The 17,448-nt window shown below is 42.8% G+C and overlaps 1 protein-coding gene across 6 annotated transcripts in view; it reads right to left on the bottom strand.

Annotated features, from left to right (window-relative positions):
- SBF2 (SET binding factor 2) overlaps window positions 1–17,448 on the bottom strand; it is a 595,850-nt gene that overhangs the window by 105,809 nt on the left and 472,593 nt on the right. For 4 of the 6 annotated variants that reach the window (XM_030560381.1, XM_030560383.1, XM_030560385.1 and 1 more), the window contains 2 exons: window positions 4,913–5,083; window positions 4,549–4,575 (listed from right to left, as the gene is read on the bottom strand). In XM_030560381.1, coding sequence (XP_030416241.1) covers window positions 4,549–4,575; window positions 4,913–5,083 — 198 coding nt within the window. The remainder of the gene's footprint in view (window positions 1–4,548; window positions 4,576–4,912; window positions 5,084–17,448) is intronic. The other 2 variants (XM_030560382.1, XM_030560384.1) reach the window with 1 other exon arrangement.

Here is a 17,448-nt window from a genome sequence, read left to right as displayed (position 1 = left end):
GGTGGGGCAGGGTTACAATGCTGTCCAGAGAGTCCCGGGCCAGTCGATAAATTGACGTCAGCCATGATTGAAGTGGGCAAAGTCTGCATCTGGAATACTGTATTATGTAGGTGCACGCAGTCATGTGCCCCAGCAGTTTCAGGCAGTTCCTTGCTGTGGTTGTGGGAACTATCCGAGGCCCCATACGATGTCCCCTAGAGACTGAAACCTGGTTTCCGAGAGGTACGCCCTGGCTTGGGTCGAGTCCAGCACTGCACCTATAAACTCTATCCTCTGCACAGGGGACAGAGTAGATTTGGCATCGTTGAGAAGGAGACCTAGTTTGAGGAAGGTCCTTCTTATGCAGCCGACCTGGTCCTCCACTTGGGATTTGGAGTGGTCTTTGATCAGCCAGTTGCTGAGGTAAAGGAAAACCTGAATCCGGTGCTTGCTCAGGAACACTACGACAACTGCCATGCATTTGGTGAAAATGCGAGGTGCTGCTGAGAAGCCAAAAGGGAGGATGGTAAACTGACAGTGGCTGTTTACCACAAATCTGAGGTAGCGTCAGTGAGGAAGAATTATTGCTATGTGGAAATAAGTGTCTTTAAGTCAAGGGTGGAGTACCAGTCTCCTGGATCCAATGAGGGGATAATGGAAGTCAGCGAGACCATGACACTCTTAAGTTTCTTTATGAACTTGTTGAGTTGCTGCAGGTCCAGGATGGGTCTGAGGCCACCCTTGGCTTTCAGTATTAGGAAATACTGGGAGTAGAAACCCTTGCCCCTGAGGAGTCTCTCCCACTGTCCTTACCGAGAGGAGGGAGTTCACTTCCCGAATTAGAAGTTGCTTGTGAGAGGGGTCCCTGAAGAGGGATGGGGAAGAGGGATAGACGGCACAGAATTGGATGGAATATCCCCTCTCTAGTGTGCGGAGCACCCAACAGTCTGAGGTGATAAGGGACCAAGCATGGTAGAAAGGGGATAGATGGGATGAGAAGCTAAGAGGGGATAGATCCAGATTCTGAACTGGTGAGCTGTCCTTGACCACACCTTCAAAGGGAGAGTGGGTCTGGGGCTGGCCGAAGGCTTGGGCTGACCAGAGGCTCTGCCCCGAGGAGGGGTGCCTCCTCCTACTGCTCCTATTCCTCTTATGAGGAGCGTCCTGGCGGTTCTGAATCTGATAGAACCTAGGGATAGGCTGAGGTCTGAAATGCCTACACTGAGTAGCTGGTGGTGATCAGAGATCATAGGCTGGCCCTCGAGTCCTTCAGACTATGAAGTCTCTTGTCCATTTTATCAGAAAACAGGGGAGGGGAAGGGGAGGTCCTAGATCATTTGTTGGACCTCATGTGGTAATCCAGAGACCTGCAACCAGGAGATCTGCCTCATTACCACCCCGTTGCTAGTGTGCATGAGGCTGCATCCGCCGCGTCCAAAAGCCGCCATAGGAAAGCCTGGAAGATCAGCTTTCCCACCTCCACTAGTGCGGAGAACTCTGCGCAAGAGTCTTGTGGCAGGAGCTCCACAAATTTGGCCATCGCAGTGCAGGTATTGTGCGCATATTGTGCTTACAATGGCCTGCTGTTTTCCGATGTGGAGCTGTAGGTCCCCCGTTGAATAGACCTTTCTGCCAAACAGGTTGAGTTTCTTTGCCTCTCTATTTTTTGGGGTGGGACCTTAGAAGCCCTGAAGTTCCCGCTGATTGGCTGCATCAACCACCACCGAGTAGGGGGGTGAGTGGGTATATAAGTGTTCATATCGCATATATGGTACAAAATAGTGCCTTTTGTTTCTCTTGGCCGTAGGAGCCAGAGAAGGAGGGGTCTGTCACAGGGATTTAGTGGTATCGACTACTGTCTTTATCAGTGGCAGGGCTGCCTCCAATGGACCCGAGGGTGTGAGGATATCCACGACTGGGTCCGACTCCTCCATCACCACCTCCTCTGCCTGCATGCTCAGGGTTTGGGCAGCCCAGCGCAGGAGCTGCTGGAGAACCTGATTATCCTCCAGAGCTGATGATGTTGATGCCCCCACGACTGATTTATCTGGCAAGGATGATGAGGAGATAACTGGCAGTGGACCTTGTTCACTGCCTTCGGCACCCTTTGGGTCTCTTGGCATGCGGTATTCGATGAGATGCGGTACCAGGGTCACTGGAGGTGGGAATCTCGGTGCCACGGTTGGTGCAGGAGCTGCTAAATCCGGTGGTGCCAACCTCGTCGACACTGATAGAGTCAGAGCTGAAGCCATCGGAGCTGTTGTTGGTAACACTGGGGCCGGCACTTCGGTCGGCAGTGCCACTGCAGGTGGTGCCGGCATTGCTTGAGGTGGAACAAAGGATGCCGAAGACACCGACGCCAACCGGGATCTTGGACCTGACCTTGGTTCTGGTGGTACGCCCAGGGTGTCCAAAAGGGCCATTGGAATGATGCCTGCCACTGCTGCAGCCACAGTGCCAGGTAGGGCTGGTGGCTCCAGTAGGATCTGGATCTCCTGCTCCTGGACCTGTTGGAGTGATAGGAATCCACCTCCGACTCAAAGATCTCAGAGTAGGAAGACCACAGAAGAGCTGTACCTTGGGCTGCTGGCAAGCAGTGCTGAGAGGCCAGGGATTGGTGAAGCTCCCCTACGTGTATGAGCCGTGCCAGGGAGAGGTGTGCCGGAGATGGAGATCGGCACGGCATTAGCACTGTTTTGCCCCTAGATTGGAAGTAGGGCTGCAAAGTGACCGGTGACTTGTCCCTCCTCTCTGGGGAGGTCAGGACTGAGAAGCACATCAGGTCCTTGGCCGCCTCAAACACCTCCAGTGTCGATGGGAGCTGGAGGTGGTCGCCTTGGCAATCTGGGGACCGTGGGGGGTTCGGACTCAACTGGATCCCAGCGTATTCTTCTTTAGCAGAACTGGGGATTGAGAGTGGTGCCGCACTGTGGATGGCTTCTCATGACCTTAGCCGAGGCAGTGCTGAGGGGGCTTTGGGTCCTTAGGTGGCACCAGTTCACGCACCATCAGCACCGGAGTACTGCGTACCGACGAAGAGGTACTTGGCGCAGGTTTGGCGGATCCGGGGTCGGAGTGTGGTCGCAGCGCCGTCTCCATTAGCAGGATTTTAAGTTTCTGCTCCTGGTCTTTAAGGGTTCTGGGGTGGAATCTATTACAGATCCTGCACCCTTCTCTCTGGTGGCTCTCTCCGAGGCACCACAGACAGGAAGATTGAGGGTCACTCTTGGGCATAAACTTGCCACTCCTCACAGTGTTTAAACCCTGGAGGTTTGGGCATACCCCAGAGCTGGGAAAAAAGTTGTCGGGGGGAAAGCCTCCCAAACAAAGCTAAACTATTAAAACTGCATCTAATTACTAACCAACTAAAGAACTATTTACACCGTATGTATATAAAAGCTACAGAAGACACTGTCAAAACGCTTGCCACAAGAGCGAGCGATGTTCCAGCTAGCCATCACTAGTGGTAAGAAGGAACTGAGGAGGTAGGGGTCGGCAGGGTGCTATATTGGGCATCATGAAGGCGTGACTCCAGGGGGTGCCCAGGCCAACCCTACAGATGCTGCTAAGGGAAAAATCTTAAGGCTGGCGGGCACACGATGTACACACACCTGGTTGGAAAGGACGTGAACAAGCACTTGAAGAAGAATTTATAGTATAGCTTAAATGTTCATGTTTTCACACGCTGGATTCCAATTCAAGCATTTGCTCTCTGTAAACTCGGTAGATGGCACGTAGGCTAATTATATGATAGCCTGAGGAAATTCAAATAAAGACATCTGGTAGCTGATATCACACATCCTCATTTAGCTGAGGATAAAGAATTAAAATAGCAGGGATGTATTCTATGTGGAAAAATTTTTCCAAGTAATTTTCAGTACAATTATGCATTATTTGGGAATGTGAATATAGGTGTCTGCATGTGCCTCCCCCTCTACAGCACCTTCCTGCCCTCTGCAGCTTCCCACACACTGCAAGTGGACAAGCGACTTCCTCATTCAGCAGCTTTTCCCATCCCCCTGATAAACCACATGACTGAGGGTGCCTTCTCTGCATCTCATTCTTCCCAAGCCCATATGGTTATGTGGAGCTACACTCTGCAGCTCTCTCTCTTCTCATCATATGTCCCTGGTAGTACTTCTCTCTCAAATCACATGATTAGGAATAGTGGTTCTGGGAAGTTCACATAACAGAAGAGGATAGAGATGGCCCAGTAGGTCATACCTGGCATGCTGATACACAGCTTCGAGGAACATTCTTATTTTAGTATTTTCTGAATGCGCACATCATTCAGCCATTCTTCCACCCGCTTTCCCCCAGCTGGGGACAGTAAATTATGTTGTTTGGGAGATACAAATGATCTGAAGCTAAGGGAGCTGAGTATTGATCAACTGATAAGGCTAAAACCTTTTTCCTGCTTGGCAAAATGTCTCTGGAATACAATATAAAGTTTGCATACTATACATTCCCTAAAAAGGACCTTTTTTTGCTTAGGAAATTAAAGGAAAATATATGTTAGTGGAATGTTAAAGTTGAAACAGCAATGAAATTCAGAACTTTCCTTCATACCTGGGCAAAACTCCCTGTGATGGAGACCTTTGGGTATCAGGGAGTAAAAAAAAATATTAAAGTTTGATTATTTGTCATTAATATGCACATAAATCAAGGGCAATATACTGTAAAGTATGTCCACAAGTTATATTTCACAACTTTTTTTCCATAACTTAGATAAAATTCAGATGTAGATTACAGAACAAAGTTAATAACATATCTATTTAATGTGGCAATAGTAACAAGAAAACACTAGATTTGTAGAAGTGGTGAGAGCAATAAACTTACATTTTCATGACTTTTGTTGCATGTAAAATGGCAGCCATTATACTGCAGTAACGTTGGTTTTTTTGCACTTCATTTATTTTATATTTTCTCTTACCTTTTGCTTCAAACGTATTGTATGATTGTCTTCCCTAGCTGTGAGATAGAGGGAACGAACTTGATTTTGCACATCGCTATAAAATGTGGTTTCCCAAAACTGTTGGTTAGTCCATACAGAATGGTCTTGTACACAGGTGTAAGCAAACTGACTAACTCCAGGTGCCAGTTTCTGAAAGCACAGAAATAAGAATATCAGCTAAAATAACCATCAATGTGTATATTGATATATTTTTACAATAGTAGAATATGCAGGTTCAGTACACTTTATCTATCTTAGAGTTTTGTTTACTTTAAAAGTTGTAGTCAGATAAGATCCATTGCAATGTATCCCCCTTCAGATCTATAGTAATACGGGAAAAAAAAATTATTTACATGTAATTGTGCTTCTTTGAAAATATCATCTCAAAGGATGATTCTCACTCTAGAGTCTCGATCTGCCAGTACAAGACAGGGCCTGCTTGGGTTGCACTGGAGGCAAGACTCATGAGTGAAAATCCTGTGATGATGGTAGCTTTAAAGAATAATTTTTTAATATAAAATATAGCTTAATTGCCAAACAGTATGTAATCTTTCACTTTTTATTACTGATATTCTAAAGCCATACAGTATGAATAATGGATCAAAGAAGTGTTAGGACATTCCTTCATCCATGTAAAGTTTATTCTGTACTTTATGTATTTCAGAGTAAGAAATGCAATCATGTAATTTCAAAAAACAATACATTAGCAAAACATGAAATTTCCAAATAAAAATCATGGGTTTGACATTGAATCCTATTCTCCTGGAGTAATGTGATGAAGAGCATTTGGCCTTTAAGGCTCCATTCTGGGGGCCCTGTGGTACTTCCTCACTGTGCTCCAAGAAGCAACGGGTTGAGAGGAAAAGAGCAATGAAGATGGGTCCTCCAGATTTGATTAAAGAGGACTCTTTAGAGCAGGCATTTTGAAAACCACAAGAGACCTGGTCCTCAAAGGGCCAGAAGAGCTAGAAACACTTAAATCAGGGTCCTGCTGGACCATTAAAAAAAAAAGAGCTGCTTGGCCTTAGCAGTTCAGTTTCTGGCTGGGACCAGAGGAGTGAAGGAGGGTTCTCCTCTCGGTACAAAGGAGCCAACAATTAGACAGATTTATAGCTGGCTGAACTTACATAGCTAGGATTAGAGAGAGAGAAGAACCAGAAGACACTGGCCCTGAGAGAGGGCTGGAGTTAAAAGGGCCCGGTATGAAGCCCAAGGAAATATCAGCGAAGGATTTAAGTAAGCAGAATGTGGACTGCTGTGTATAGGATCCCTGGCTTGGAAACCGAAGTAGTGAGTGAGCCTCGATTCTCCTATCAACCATGGGTAAAGTGTCATAAACCCTAAGAAGGGGAGAGGGCTTATATGGGAGCCTGAACAAAAGGCTGAATTTAAAAGGCCTAAAACTGGGGTTAAAGACCATCGCAAGGCAAACAGACTAATACCCCAGAAGGGGTTCATTTGGACTTTGTGATTTAGCTGGCAGCCCCCAGGGTGGGACCAGGGTCAAGAAAAGGACTGTGATACAGCACCCAGCCGCTCAAGAGGTGAGTGCCCATTTACACGTAACTTGTCCATTTGCCACGAGGGACTGTTAGTTGGAAATTCTAAACTGGAGGCTGGTGGAAGTAAATATCTTTCTCACCATAAGGTCTAAACTCTTGGCTTCCTTATCTGCAAAGGTAGCTCTTGCATATTGTTGTCACAACTTTTCCGTGGCTGGTTGGATAACTAGGGAGTTTGGGACAGGATTGGAGAACAAGAACTCTGCTCCCTTAGCTGGGGCAAAATACCACTTTTCTGCCTTCTTAGGGGTAGAAGCAAAGGTTGTTGGTGTATTCCACACAATTCTTGTAGGTTCCGGTATGGCCTCGTTGACTGGGAGTGCTGTTTGGCTAGATCCCATAGGTGGTAGAATGTACACAAGCTTGTGTTGTGAGTCCTGGACCTCATCTAAAGGGATTTGGAGCTCTTCTGCTACTCTCTGAAGCAGCTCTTGAAATGGCCTGTGGTCATCTGAAGGAGATGGCGAGGCAGGAACAAATGCCCCTTTGGGGGAGAAAGGAGAAATACTTGCTGGTACTGATGGTACCAAGGATCCAGTTCATCTTTTTCCTTTTCTGTAGGCTCAGGAGGTTCTGACTGGCCTCTTGGAGAGGAGGTGGAAAGACTTCCTATTGGATCTCATGGATTCTGAATGCCATTCATACAGGTCCCTTAGTCCCCAGTAAGGCCAATTTGAGGGCTCAAATGTAAGTTGTGATTCGCAAGACATCGTTTCTGAGGATGAGGTCGCCACTTGGATGGATGAGACTGGTAGAAGATTTTCAATCCGCTTTCTGGGCTGAACTCCCTTGGTGGAGAGAAGATGGTTCCATCAGTTTGTCTGACTCTCCCGATGATGAGATGATCAGATCTGGTTCCATCAGTGGTGCTGTCAGTACTGATGTCGGGAAGCTGCAGCTAATGGACGGATTGGGAAATGGGTTTTTCCCTGGTCTTAGAATCTCCCTGTTGAAAGTTGGTCCTAACAACAGGGGAGATTGCGGCTCCAGGAGGATGAAGATATCACCTGGAGTGGTGTAGGATGCTGGAGCCTTGGAAGGCTGCAGCTTGTTGTTTTGTGCCACCAGAGTTGGTGTAAAGGGACTCTTAGTAATTGGTGGTTCTTTTTGGGGCTGTGAAGGTACTGCCTGCAATGGAGCCTCTGACTATGTGATCATGGTTGGTCCTTCAGCTCCTGGGGTTTAGTTTTAGTTGGTACCATATTCAGTGTCAATGGTGACGCACGGAACAGTACTGAAGGAGCCTTCTCCTATGCACCTTCTGATCACTGTCATGAAACTTAGGAGGACCTAAATCTGTATGTCCTGGGTGCAAGGCGTTGCCCAACCTGTATGGAGTGGGGAGCGATCTTTTCTCTTGGAAGATCTAGGAGGCGATCTATTTTTATGCTTTTGAGAGTGCCTCTTATACTAGTGAGAATGCCCAGACAAAGGGTCCTACACTCTAGTCCTTCCCACTCCTGAGTCAGACACTGAGCTAGAAGGTGTACTCATTGATGTTTCAGCTGATATGCAGGGGGCTCTCCCTGGCTTGGATTTGACTGCGGCCTCATGGAGCGTTCCATTTCTGAAGCTGGAATTCTCATGCCTGCCACATTTGGTTGGGAAAGGAGTGCAGATACTGCACTTATCAGAAATGTGAGCTTCTCTGAGGCAGTAGAGGTAGCGCTGGCAGTTGTCCCTGATGCATGAGATACAATTCTTAATGTCTGGAAGCCTGGGCATAATTAAGTCCTGCACTGGGGGGATCAGAGGATTATCTAAACTAATAAACTATTAACAATAGCCACTAACTTTATAAAACTCTGAAAAATAGTTATGGGAAAAAACACTGAAGAGTATCAGTTCTAGACATTGGAGATTCCGACTCAGGCTATGAGAAAGAACTGGAGAGGTGTCAGTCTTACAGCCTTGGCATGGCGCACGAGGAGAGCAGGGGTAGAGGCATGGACCAAAGCACAATACTTACTACAATTCTCCGGTGTCAGGTGCATGCATACCCACAGGGGAATATATATATAGGAACCGGCACTCAAAAAAGTTGTTATAGCTACAGCAGCAGTAAGTCTGGATGATGAAGGATAAGCTAATTTACATCTAGTTTAGTAGCATACCACACTAACCATTCTTAAACATCACATAAAAGATAATCTGCACCTGAAAGATATATTTTACATAAACTAATATATGTTGCAAACTACTTTCATTCATACTCAATTTGATATTTTTAACTATAAAAACATGCAGAACAGCCAGTGTAATGTTTCAATACCAGACAGAAAGGCCCTTCCATACCAAAGAGTAGCAAACTACTATTCAAATTTCTGAAAGATTAGTTTTGAAGTCCTCTGAACAATTCTGTTTCTACACTGTGTTTTCTTCCGAGAACAAGTAATGATGAACTAAAACTTCTGATCACTTTCCATGTATTTATGCACAATCACAGAACAGATATTTTGAAATGGAACACTCCAGAAAATGACTTGTAATGTTTTGCCATAATTTACCTTATTGAAGTATATGCTTGCGATTAACTCAAACAAACATTATTCTTGTTCTTATTCAGTTCTCAAGAATTTCACTAAAGCCTCTGAACTAATAAGTCTTAAAGGTAAAGCTGTTTGTCTGATGTCTTTTGAGCAGTAGGAACACTCATAACATGAGCTAACTTCTCCTGCAAGGTATGCTGTGATCTCTCAGCAGACTAATATTACTAAGAAGTATATATGTTACGTAAGAATCAAAACAAAGGCAGATTTTGAAATCACTATGGACCTCTTACCTGTAAATTCATTCATTCTCATGTATATTCTTACATACCTAGAATTTACTTCTCACATATCCTCTTACTGAAAATGAGTACAAGCAACTTTACATTTTAAAATAGTCATTAAAAATACTGATATTACAGAAAAAAATGTATTCTCACTTTCCACATCCAAAACTTTCCATGTGTGCACACGCACACACACACACACACACTCATTGTATGGCCCTGATTCTGCTCTAAGATCTGTACTGTGCCCACACAGAGTTCCATTATGTTCAGAGGGACTACATATAAGTCCTGTCATACAGATCAGATTGCAGGATCCTTAGTGTATGGGTGCACATGCATATTATATTGTGTGTACATATATCTCAAACATATATATATTTACTTGTGTTTATAGGTATAGTCTTCAATTCTATGGTGGGCTCTATATAGGCAAACCCTTGTGCTCTTGTGGAAGCTTGTTGACGTCAATGGAGGTCCTCCCATCTGGAGTTCACTGTAAGGTTGGGGCCACAGACATTTATATACACAAATGTAAAGGGATATAGTGCACGAATGAGAACTAGCTGTGTTGGCTCACTGCTGTTAGGAAAACTATTTATTTTTGCATTTACTCTTGGATACAAAATAAAAAACATATTACAAAATAAATAAAATTAAAACATTCAAGATTGTTTAGATTCTTATTCAATTTTAAATGTGAATCGTACACCGAGCCCTCATGTTGTTTGTCTACTGTTATTTCACCATGAAAGCCATAAAAGGTCATCAGATATTAGTCAGCATTACCAAATCACAACTGTTTACAGTGAACCAGTAGAGGGCAATAGAATTCCGCAGAAATTGTATGTAATCCTCCTAGGATTTATTTATCATATACATTTTCTGGCAGAAGAAACTCAGCATCTAAGTATGTATTTTCTTTTGTCCAACATTCTTGAAAAAAACTGTATACAGTACACTCTATTATACATTATTTTTGTATTGCATTAATTCCCATTAACACTCCCCCTCTCAGGATTGGGGGCTCTTAGAGCCGTACAAGCACATAGGAAAACACACAGTCCCTGCCCTGAAGAACTTATCATAAGAGTGGTCGGTGGTGACTAAAGACCTGAATCACCAAATCCTAAAATTTCATTTTCAGTTTCCTATTTCCCCTTAAAACTTTGCCCTTCTCAGTAACAGCTGCAATCCATTAACATTACAGCTGGCATGACAGGTAATCTTGATTTAGATTTAAACACTATTCATCATTCCCTGCTGGGGGAGAGATTGATAAAGCCTAATAAAGAATGCTGCCTTCTCCTGGATACTGAGAGCATCACCTGCTGAAAGGAAGGCATTCCCAAAATGTGTTGCCAAATACAAGCCTGCACTGTGGCTCCACAAAATAGTATTTACGTCAGTCAGAAAACTGCTGATGCCAAATGTTATTTCCCTCCCTCCACCCCCCGGAAAGAGAAATGAAATTATTACAGTTCAGCTTTTACATATGTTGTCATATATTAACAACAATTACCTTCTGGCACGAAATCTGATAAGGCAAGCACAATGACTGAAAAATTATGGCCAATTTGGATTATAATATTAAAAATCACATGTAGCACCATAAATTTACAGAATACTTTAAAATCAGAGAGCAAGATACTACTTGAGCAGGGAGATTGTCTTAATATTTATTTTTTGAGGTATCTAGCAGTACGAAACTATACAACATATTAAACAATGCATAATATTGAACCATATGATCCATTCCTTCCACAGAGAGTCTAATCCTGCAATGTGCTGAACACCTGAAAAGCACTGAAGTCAATGAGAGATGAGGGTGCTCAGTACCTGAAATGAGCTGACATGAAGTTACACAAGACAAACACAAACCAAGACACAGGACAAGAGTTCAGGCAAGGGAGAGAATGGAGATTACGGATGATGAATATAAGGTAAGAAGGATGGTTCAAAGAAGTGGGTAAGAAACACAGTGGTGCCTTTCCTTTACCTACAGTAAATTCATATGCTTGGTTACATTACAAAAGGTAAAGATGAAGAAAAATTAAAAAAAAAAAATCTAAATTCATAGCACAGCTTGTCATGTGTCCAACCGAAAAGAAGATCCAAGTCCTCCAGTTAAACACATATTTCACTGACCTTAAGTTTTGGATCATTTGACCCCTCCTCTTGCTGAGTTCCTGAGATTTTGACACTATTACTTTCAAAGAGCTTTTTTATCTTAGCCATTTAGTATCAAATGTCAAGATTTACAAAGCCAACTGTATTTGGGTGACTGTATGCACTATTAGTTTTTGGAAAATCCCAACTGCTTGCAGATAGGGATTAAAAATAATTTCACTTTTCCTTATGTAATGTGAATTCTGATCTTAATACTGATAATAGGGCAAAACCACAAAATATTTTAGGATAATTATCTCTAAAATTCCCCCTATTTTTGAAAGTACATTGGAATAAGGGAAATGAGATGTTATACTGCAAATTTTAAACTATTTATGGTCTGAATATTAAAACTAGATTCTGAGTAGTGATCGTTTATAGGCCAGCAATGAAATTCAGATCCAAATCTCCAGTGTTTTGTGTCCAGTTATTGGTTCAGGCTTGTCCCCAGTGCTGAGAAAAGAAATGTAAAGCCTGGTTAATATTGCATTTGGTATCTAAAGTGAAGACTGAAAAAATTAGGTAGTAATCCAGAAAAAGGTACGGAAATAAGTGAATGAAAATAAATATTAGATAATGTGACAGTAAGACTTTATACGAATAACTTTTTTTTTTGTTTTTTTGTTCTCTTTTGCTAACATCCTCCATCTTTGGTGGTGGAGTTCTCTTTGTACTCAACTTGTCAGGAGAGACTACTGAAATGAAGAAAAACTGGTAGCTTCAAATAGGTAGTCTTCAAATAAAAGAAGAGCAGAATTGTAATGAGTTTATTTGCGTATTACTTGGGATGGCCTCCTAAGACAGGAGATAGCCCAGTAAGGGTATTCTTTTGTATTGCACTAAAAGCTTTCTGAACATGAGAAGGCATGGTGCCAGCCAGAGACTCCAGCCAGTAGAAACAGAAGCAACCAAAGCAGGGACTGCTGCACTGAGGTGAGGGGGTAAAATTGGGCCCCAGCCAGGGCCAACCCTGCCCTCAGCACCTTGCTGAACCCAGAATGTGGTCTTGAGTGGGGGGAGGGGGAACTGCAGAGAGAAGTCAGTCATAGACACCAGCTGGTATGGGAAGAGATAGCCATGGCAGGGACCCTCTGGACATTCAGGGAACTTTCTAGTTTTGACTGGACTTTCTCTGCCCTGTGCTGATTGGCTGTTTGCTCCAACCCCCTCCCATCTGCTCCCTCACAGTCTCTTCACCTCTGCTTTACTACACACCTCTTCTCCCCTGCCCTGTTCCCCTCAACCCCCTTCTTGTCCCTTTTTTTTCCATTTAGCTTATCCCCTCCTAAGTAGACCAACTTCCTAAAAAAATCATGGAACTAACATGATGTTTGCTGCCGTAGTTCTTGATATACCCAGGACTGAGTCACGCTGCCTCCAGTGTGGGGGAGTCTTGCCTGTGAGTGGTTGGGTATCAGCTCCCTAACACCACCAGTCTTTCAGTCACTTAAGCACTCTCCTCTGAGCTGTGGAAGCCCTGTCTTCATCTTGCAGGTGAACAATAGGTGCACCCCAGTCCCTTTGAATCTCTTCCCTGTCATATCCAGCCCGACACTGGCTACTCACAGAAATCCCAGATCCTCTGCCCCCAAAGGAGTGGTATGCCCCAATTTATTATTTTGACCTGAAATCACTGCTCTTGTAAGAATCACACAGCACTTGGGAGCATGTATAATAATTAGTAAAACAAAAGTAGGTTTACTTATGTAAGACTAGAGATTCTACTAGAAACAAAAAGAGTGATGGAAACAAATGGTTACAATACAAAACAAAACTGTAAAATGCAAACCTGAGACTACACTTATTAACAGTTACCTTTCCTGAATAACAAAGTAGGTTCACCCACCCCCCCCCCGAGTTCAGTCTGTTGCAGAGCTGGCCGGCTTTCTGTGAACACCTTACACGTTACTCTTTATGAATAAATTTCCTGTAAGTCATGTGTTTGGTGTACAGGAGACCTTTTGCCTAGGAGCCTCTGCTTGTGTGTTATACCCTTTCCACCAGCCTCTGTCTATCTTGTTTATTTAGACTGTAAACTCTTTAGGGCATAGACCATCTACTATTCTAGATGTTAGAACAGTGCCAAGCACGATGGGGATATACTCCTAGTTGGCCCTCAGGCACTACAGTAATAAACATGATTAATAATAATAAGGGTCCCTGTTTCAAAGAGATCATAATTTAAAAGTGCTAAATCATTATAATCTGTGCTATGTTACATCATGATAATCTATGCCAACAGACTTTTTGAGGTCCACCGTAGTGGTGCTCCCCTCTTGCAGCTTTAGTGAGCCAAAAGGAGGGGTTCTAGAACAATTTTTATAGTGGGGGTGCCGAGAGCCATTGAAACAGACTGTAAAACTTGTATATAATGGAAACCACTTCAATCCAGGAGGTGCTGCACCACCCCCCACATCTCTAGTCCCAGCACCTATGATCCAAAGGAGAGCTGTGGAAATAGGAAGGAGTTATAGCTAAGTCAAATAAGGAGGTAGTGGACAGTACAGTGTAGCGGAAGGGGAGAGGCTCTTATCCACATTGAAACTTCAGGTGCTTAAAATTATATATCAAACTTCATACGTTTAAAGTTAAATAGATATAAAAGACTCAGCCATTCCTTAATATGCATCCTGGGACCCTATATCCATTATTCTTCTAATTGCTTCAGCCACCACTGAAATTCAGCTGTCTCTGGGGTTTTAACAGCATGCTACAACACTACATAACAGTTTAGATCAGGAAATGAAGAATACCATACCCAATTTATTGGACATAATAAAGTATACCTTTAAAGTATCTATATACATGTTTGCAGAAAACTTCATGTTTGGAAAAAGTTCTGGGGCAAGGGGACAGAATATGCATGTAATTTAACAACTCTGCTTTGTCCTGGAATAAAAACAACGTAAAGAAACATCATTTTCCTGTAATCCAATGCCGTGGGAGTAAATGTGAGTCTATTTACCTAAACAAACAGTGGACTGGGTTCTTAATTACAGAACCAACCATTACTGAAAATCTTCTCATTGCTTCCTATTCTATTATTTATTTTTCAACCAAGCACCTCCTTTCACAAGCCTCAGAGGGCTGGAACTGAAGAATGCAGGCTTTTCTCAGTGTCTTTCATGACTATCATTCTGGGAAATTATGCTACTTCTGAGAAAAGTTATTACCATAATCCTTCTCAAAGGTCCCTTTACGGGCAGAAGTTAATAAAATCCTCTCTTTTGTCTCTCCTTCTGATGTGTGAAAATATGTACGGTATATCTTTACTAGGTCTTGACTCCTTTCACTTTATAACACATAGCAATCAAAAATGCAAAACTGATGCTTTCCTGTAATGATGTTACCTGTGAATGACCAAATCCCTCTTTTAAACCCATATTGTTACTCTGATCCAATATAACTACACTAATCATCCAATAATTATTTTAAAAGCAGAAGTGAGCTGCACAGCACCTGCAAATTAAATGGAAACTAAACTGACATGTCCTGCATACTACATTCAAACATAAAATGCTGCTGGTAAATAATATTAAGGGACAGACTGTCATTTTGTTATCTGTTTTCCAGCACACTGGGGTCTGAGTGGGGCTTGCAGGTACTACCACAAAAAACCTACTACTACTGTTGAGCATCTGAGATTGGATTCCTAGTTTCATGCTCTAACCTTAGAACCACATCATCTTTCTGTACAAATAATTTGCAGGTTGAGTCTTTTTTCCAAGTCGATTTTTAAGGCCACAGTATAAGCCTTGAAATAAGGGGGGAAAAGTGGAAACACTGATAAAACTATCGCATTTTATTTTCTCCCATGCTGCCCCTCACTCTTGGAAGAGTTCTCCATTAACATCTTCAAAGCTACCTCACAGTATCTTCCTTCAAAACCCTCCTTAAAACTCTCTCTTTTTTTGTGATATCTAAAAAAAACTTGACAGTGGTAAGGCTTCAGCTGTGCTAAGGCCACTACTTATGCTGACCAAGATTGTCTGATTGTTTCCTTGTACTCTTGCATCTGTCTGTATGCATCTGTTGTTGTTATATTTTTCCATGATGCTTATAAAGAGCTTGAAATTGGCTAGGCCCTAAGTGTGCTGAGACTACAACCCAGCATGCTAACCAATGCTGTCTCATTGTTGCCTTGTACTTTTCTGTCTGTATCCATCTGTTGTCTCTTTTCTAATACTTAGACAGTAATTTTGGGAGGGCACAGACAGTCTATTTGTTCTGTGTTTGTACAGTGCCTAGCACAGTGGGGTCTACTGCATGAGTAGGGCTCCTAAGCATTGTAGTAATACAAATAAACAATAATAATATGTATAGTTAAGAATACAGGTAAATTACTTAATCATTTTTCCTGTGCCAATTTCAACAGGTTTAAAATGGGTAAAATCTCTAAATGGAAAATTACTACCTGAGACCCTACACACATACACAAAACATTTTTAATTAGGGCATTTAGAAAACCACTGTGATTTTCCAAAATATTGGGATTATGATGTGGATAAACATTTCTCATATTGTTGAGCTTGTGGTTACTCCTCTTAGGACTGACCTCAGTCTTAAGGATAAACAAATACCCAAGAGATTTTTTTTCCTGTAAAACCGAATATCCTCTGAAAGGATAACAAATTAAGAGCAACATTCAGCAGATATATTATGTCATCTTATCGCCTCTGCCCAAAACTACAAAAAATCTTTCTTTCCAAACCAGATTGATAGTCTATATTAAGATGCAGCTGAAACATAACAGTTTTTTCTAACATGAAGCAGCATCAGGTTTTGATAAACTAGACAGAGAGAGAACAGCAAAATCCAATAATGGAAATGCTAGTAGAAATCTTAGTAGTATTTTGCTAACACAGTGCTTATTTAATGGAAACACTTAAGCCGTAAATAATATTACTGTATACCGTAACTCCTCACTTAACATTGTAGTTATGTTCCTGAAAAATGCGACTTTAAGCGAAACGATGTTAAGTGAATCCAATTTCCCCATAAGAATTAATGTAAATGTACATATATACACACACACAGAGAATAGGTTTTAAACAATGTACTACTGGTACACAGTGATGATGATTGTGAAGCTTGGTTAAATTGTAGGAGTCAGAGGGTGGGATATTTTCCAGGGAATGCCTTACTGCTAAATGATGAACCAGCAATTGGCTGAGCCCTCAAGGGTTAGCTCTCACAGTCTACAAGGCAGCAGGAATGGAGGGAGGGGAGAGAGCATCGCAGACAGAGACAGAGACACACACTATGTGTGTGAGAGAGAGATGTGCATTTCCCTTTTAAGTATACCACTTTGTTAATTAGATCAGCTTGCTGAGACCACAGCTGCTGCTGCCAGCAAGCTCCCTCTGTCCTGAGCCCTGTTGTATGTCCCCCCTGCTCTATGGAAGATGGGGTAAGCGAGGTGCAGGAGCAGGGTGGAGGGGACACTCTGACATTAGAACCCATCTTCCTTTCCTCCCCGACCTCCACAGCAAGCAGAAGTCTCGGAGAGCAGCTCCAAGGCAGAGGGCAGAAGCAGCACATGGCAGTGGGGGGAGGGACAGCTGTAATTGCTAGCCTGCTGGGCAACTGCTGCACAGGGAACTTAGCGGAGCATGGGGCTGATACGGGGGCTGCCAGTCCACGCTGGTTCCAAGCCCTCACCAGCTAGCTGCAATGGGCTGCTCTTCCTGCAAGCAGTGGACAAAGTCGGTGGCTCTGAAACAGTGGCAGAAGAAAGCATTGCACAACTTTAAACCAGTATGTTCCCTAATTGATCAACAATGTAACAATATTAACCAGGATGACTTTAAGTGAGGAGTTACTGTATTTTAATAGATTATAAAGCCAAGAATTTATATAACAAATAGGTAGCATTAAAAGTTTGTCAACTTTTCAGGCCTACATAAATCCTCTTATCTTCGGTTCAGATTTTTTATATCCCACCCATTATGTGATTTGAGCACCTCTTATTACTGTTTTTCATTTTGTTGACACTAAGAGTGTCCACC

The sequence above is a fragment of the Gopherus evgoodei genome, chromosome 4 (genome assembly GCF_007399415.2).
Source record: "Gopherus evgoodei ecotype Sinaloan lineage chromosome 4, rGopEvg1_v1.p, whole genome shotgun sequence".
NCBI classification, from domain to species: Eukaryota; Metazoa; Chordata; order Testudines; family Testudinidae; genus Gopherus; species Gopherus evgoodei.
Note: the sequence above shows the minus strand (reverse complement) of the source record. Positions and strands in the feature narration are given on the sequence as shown.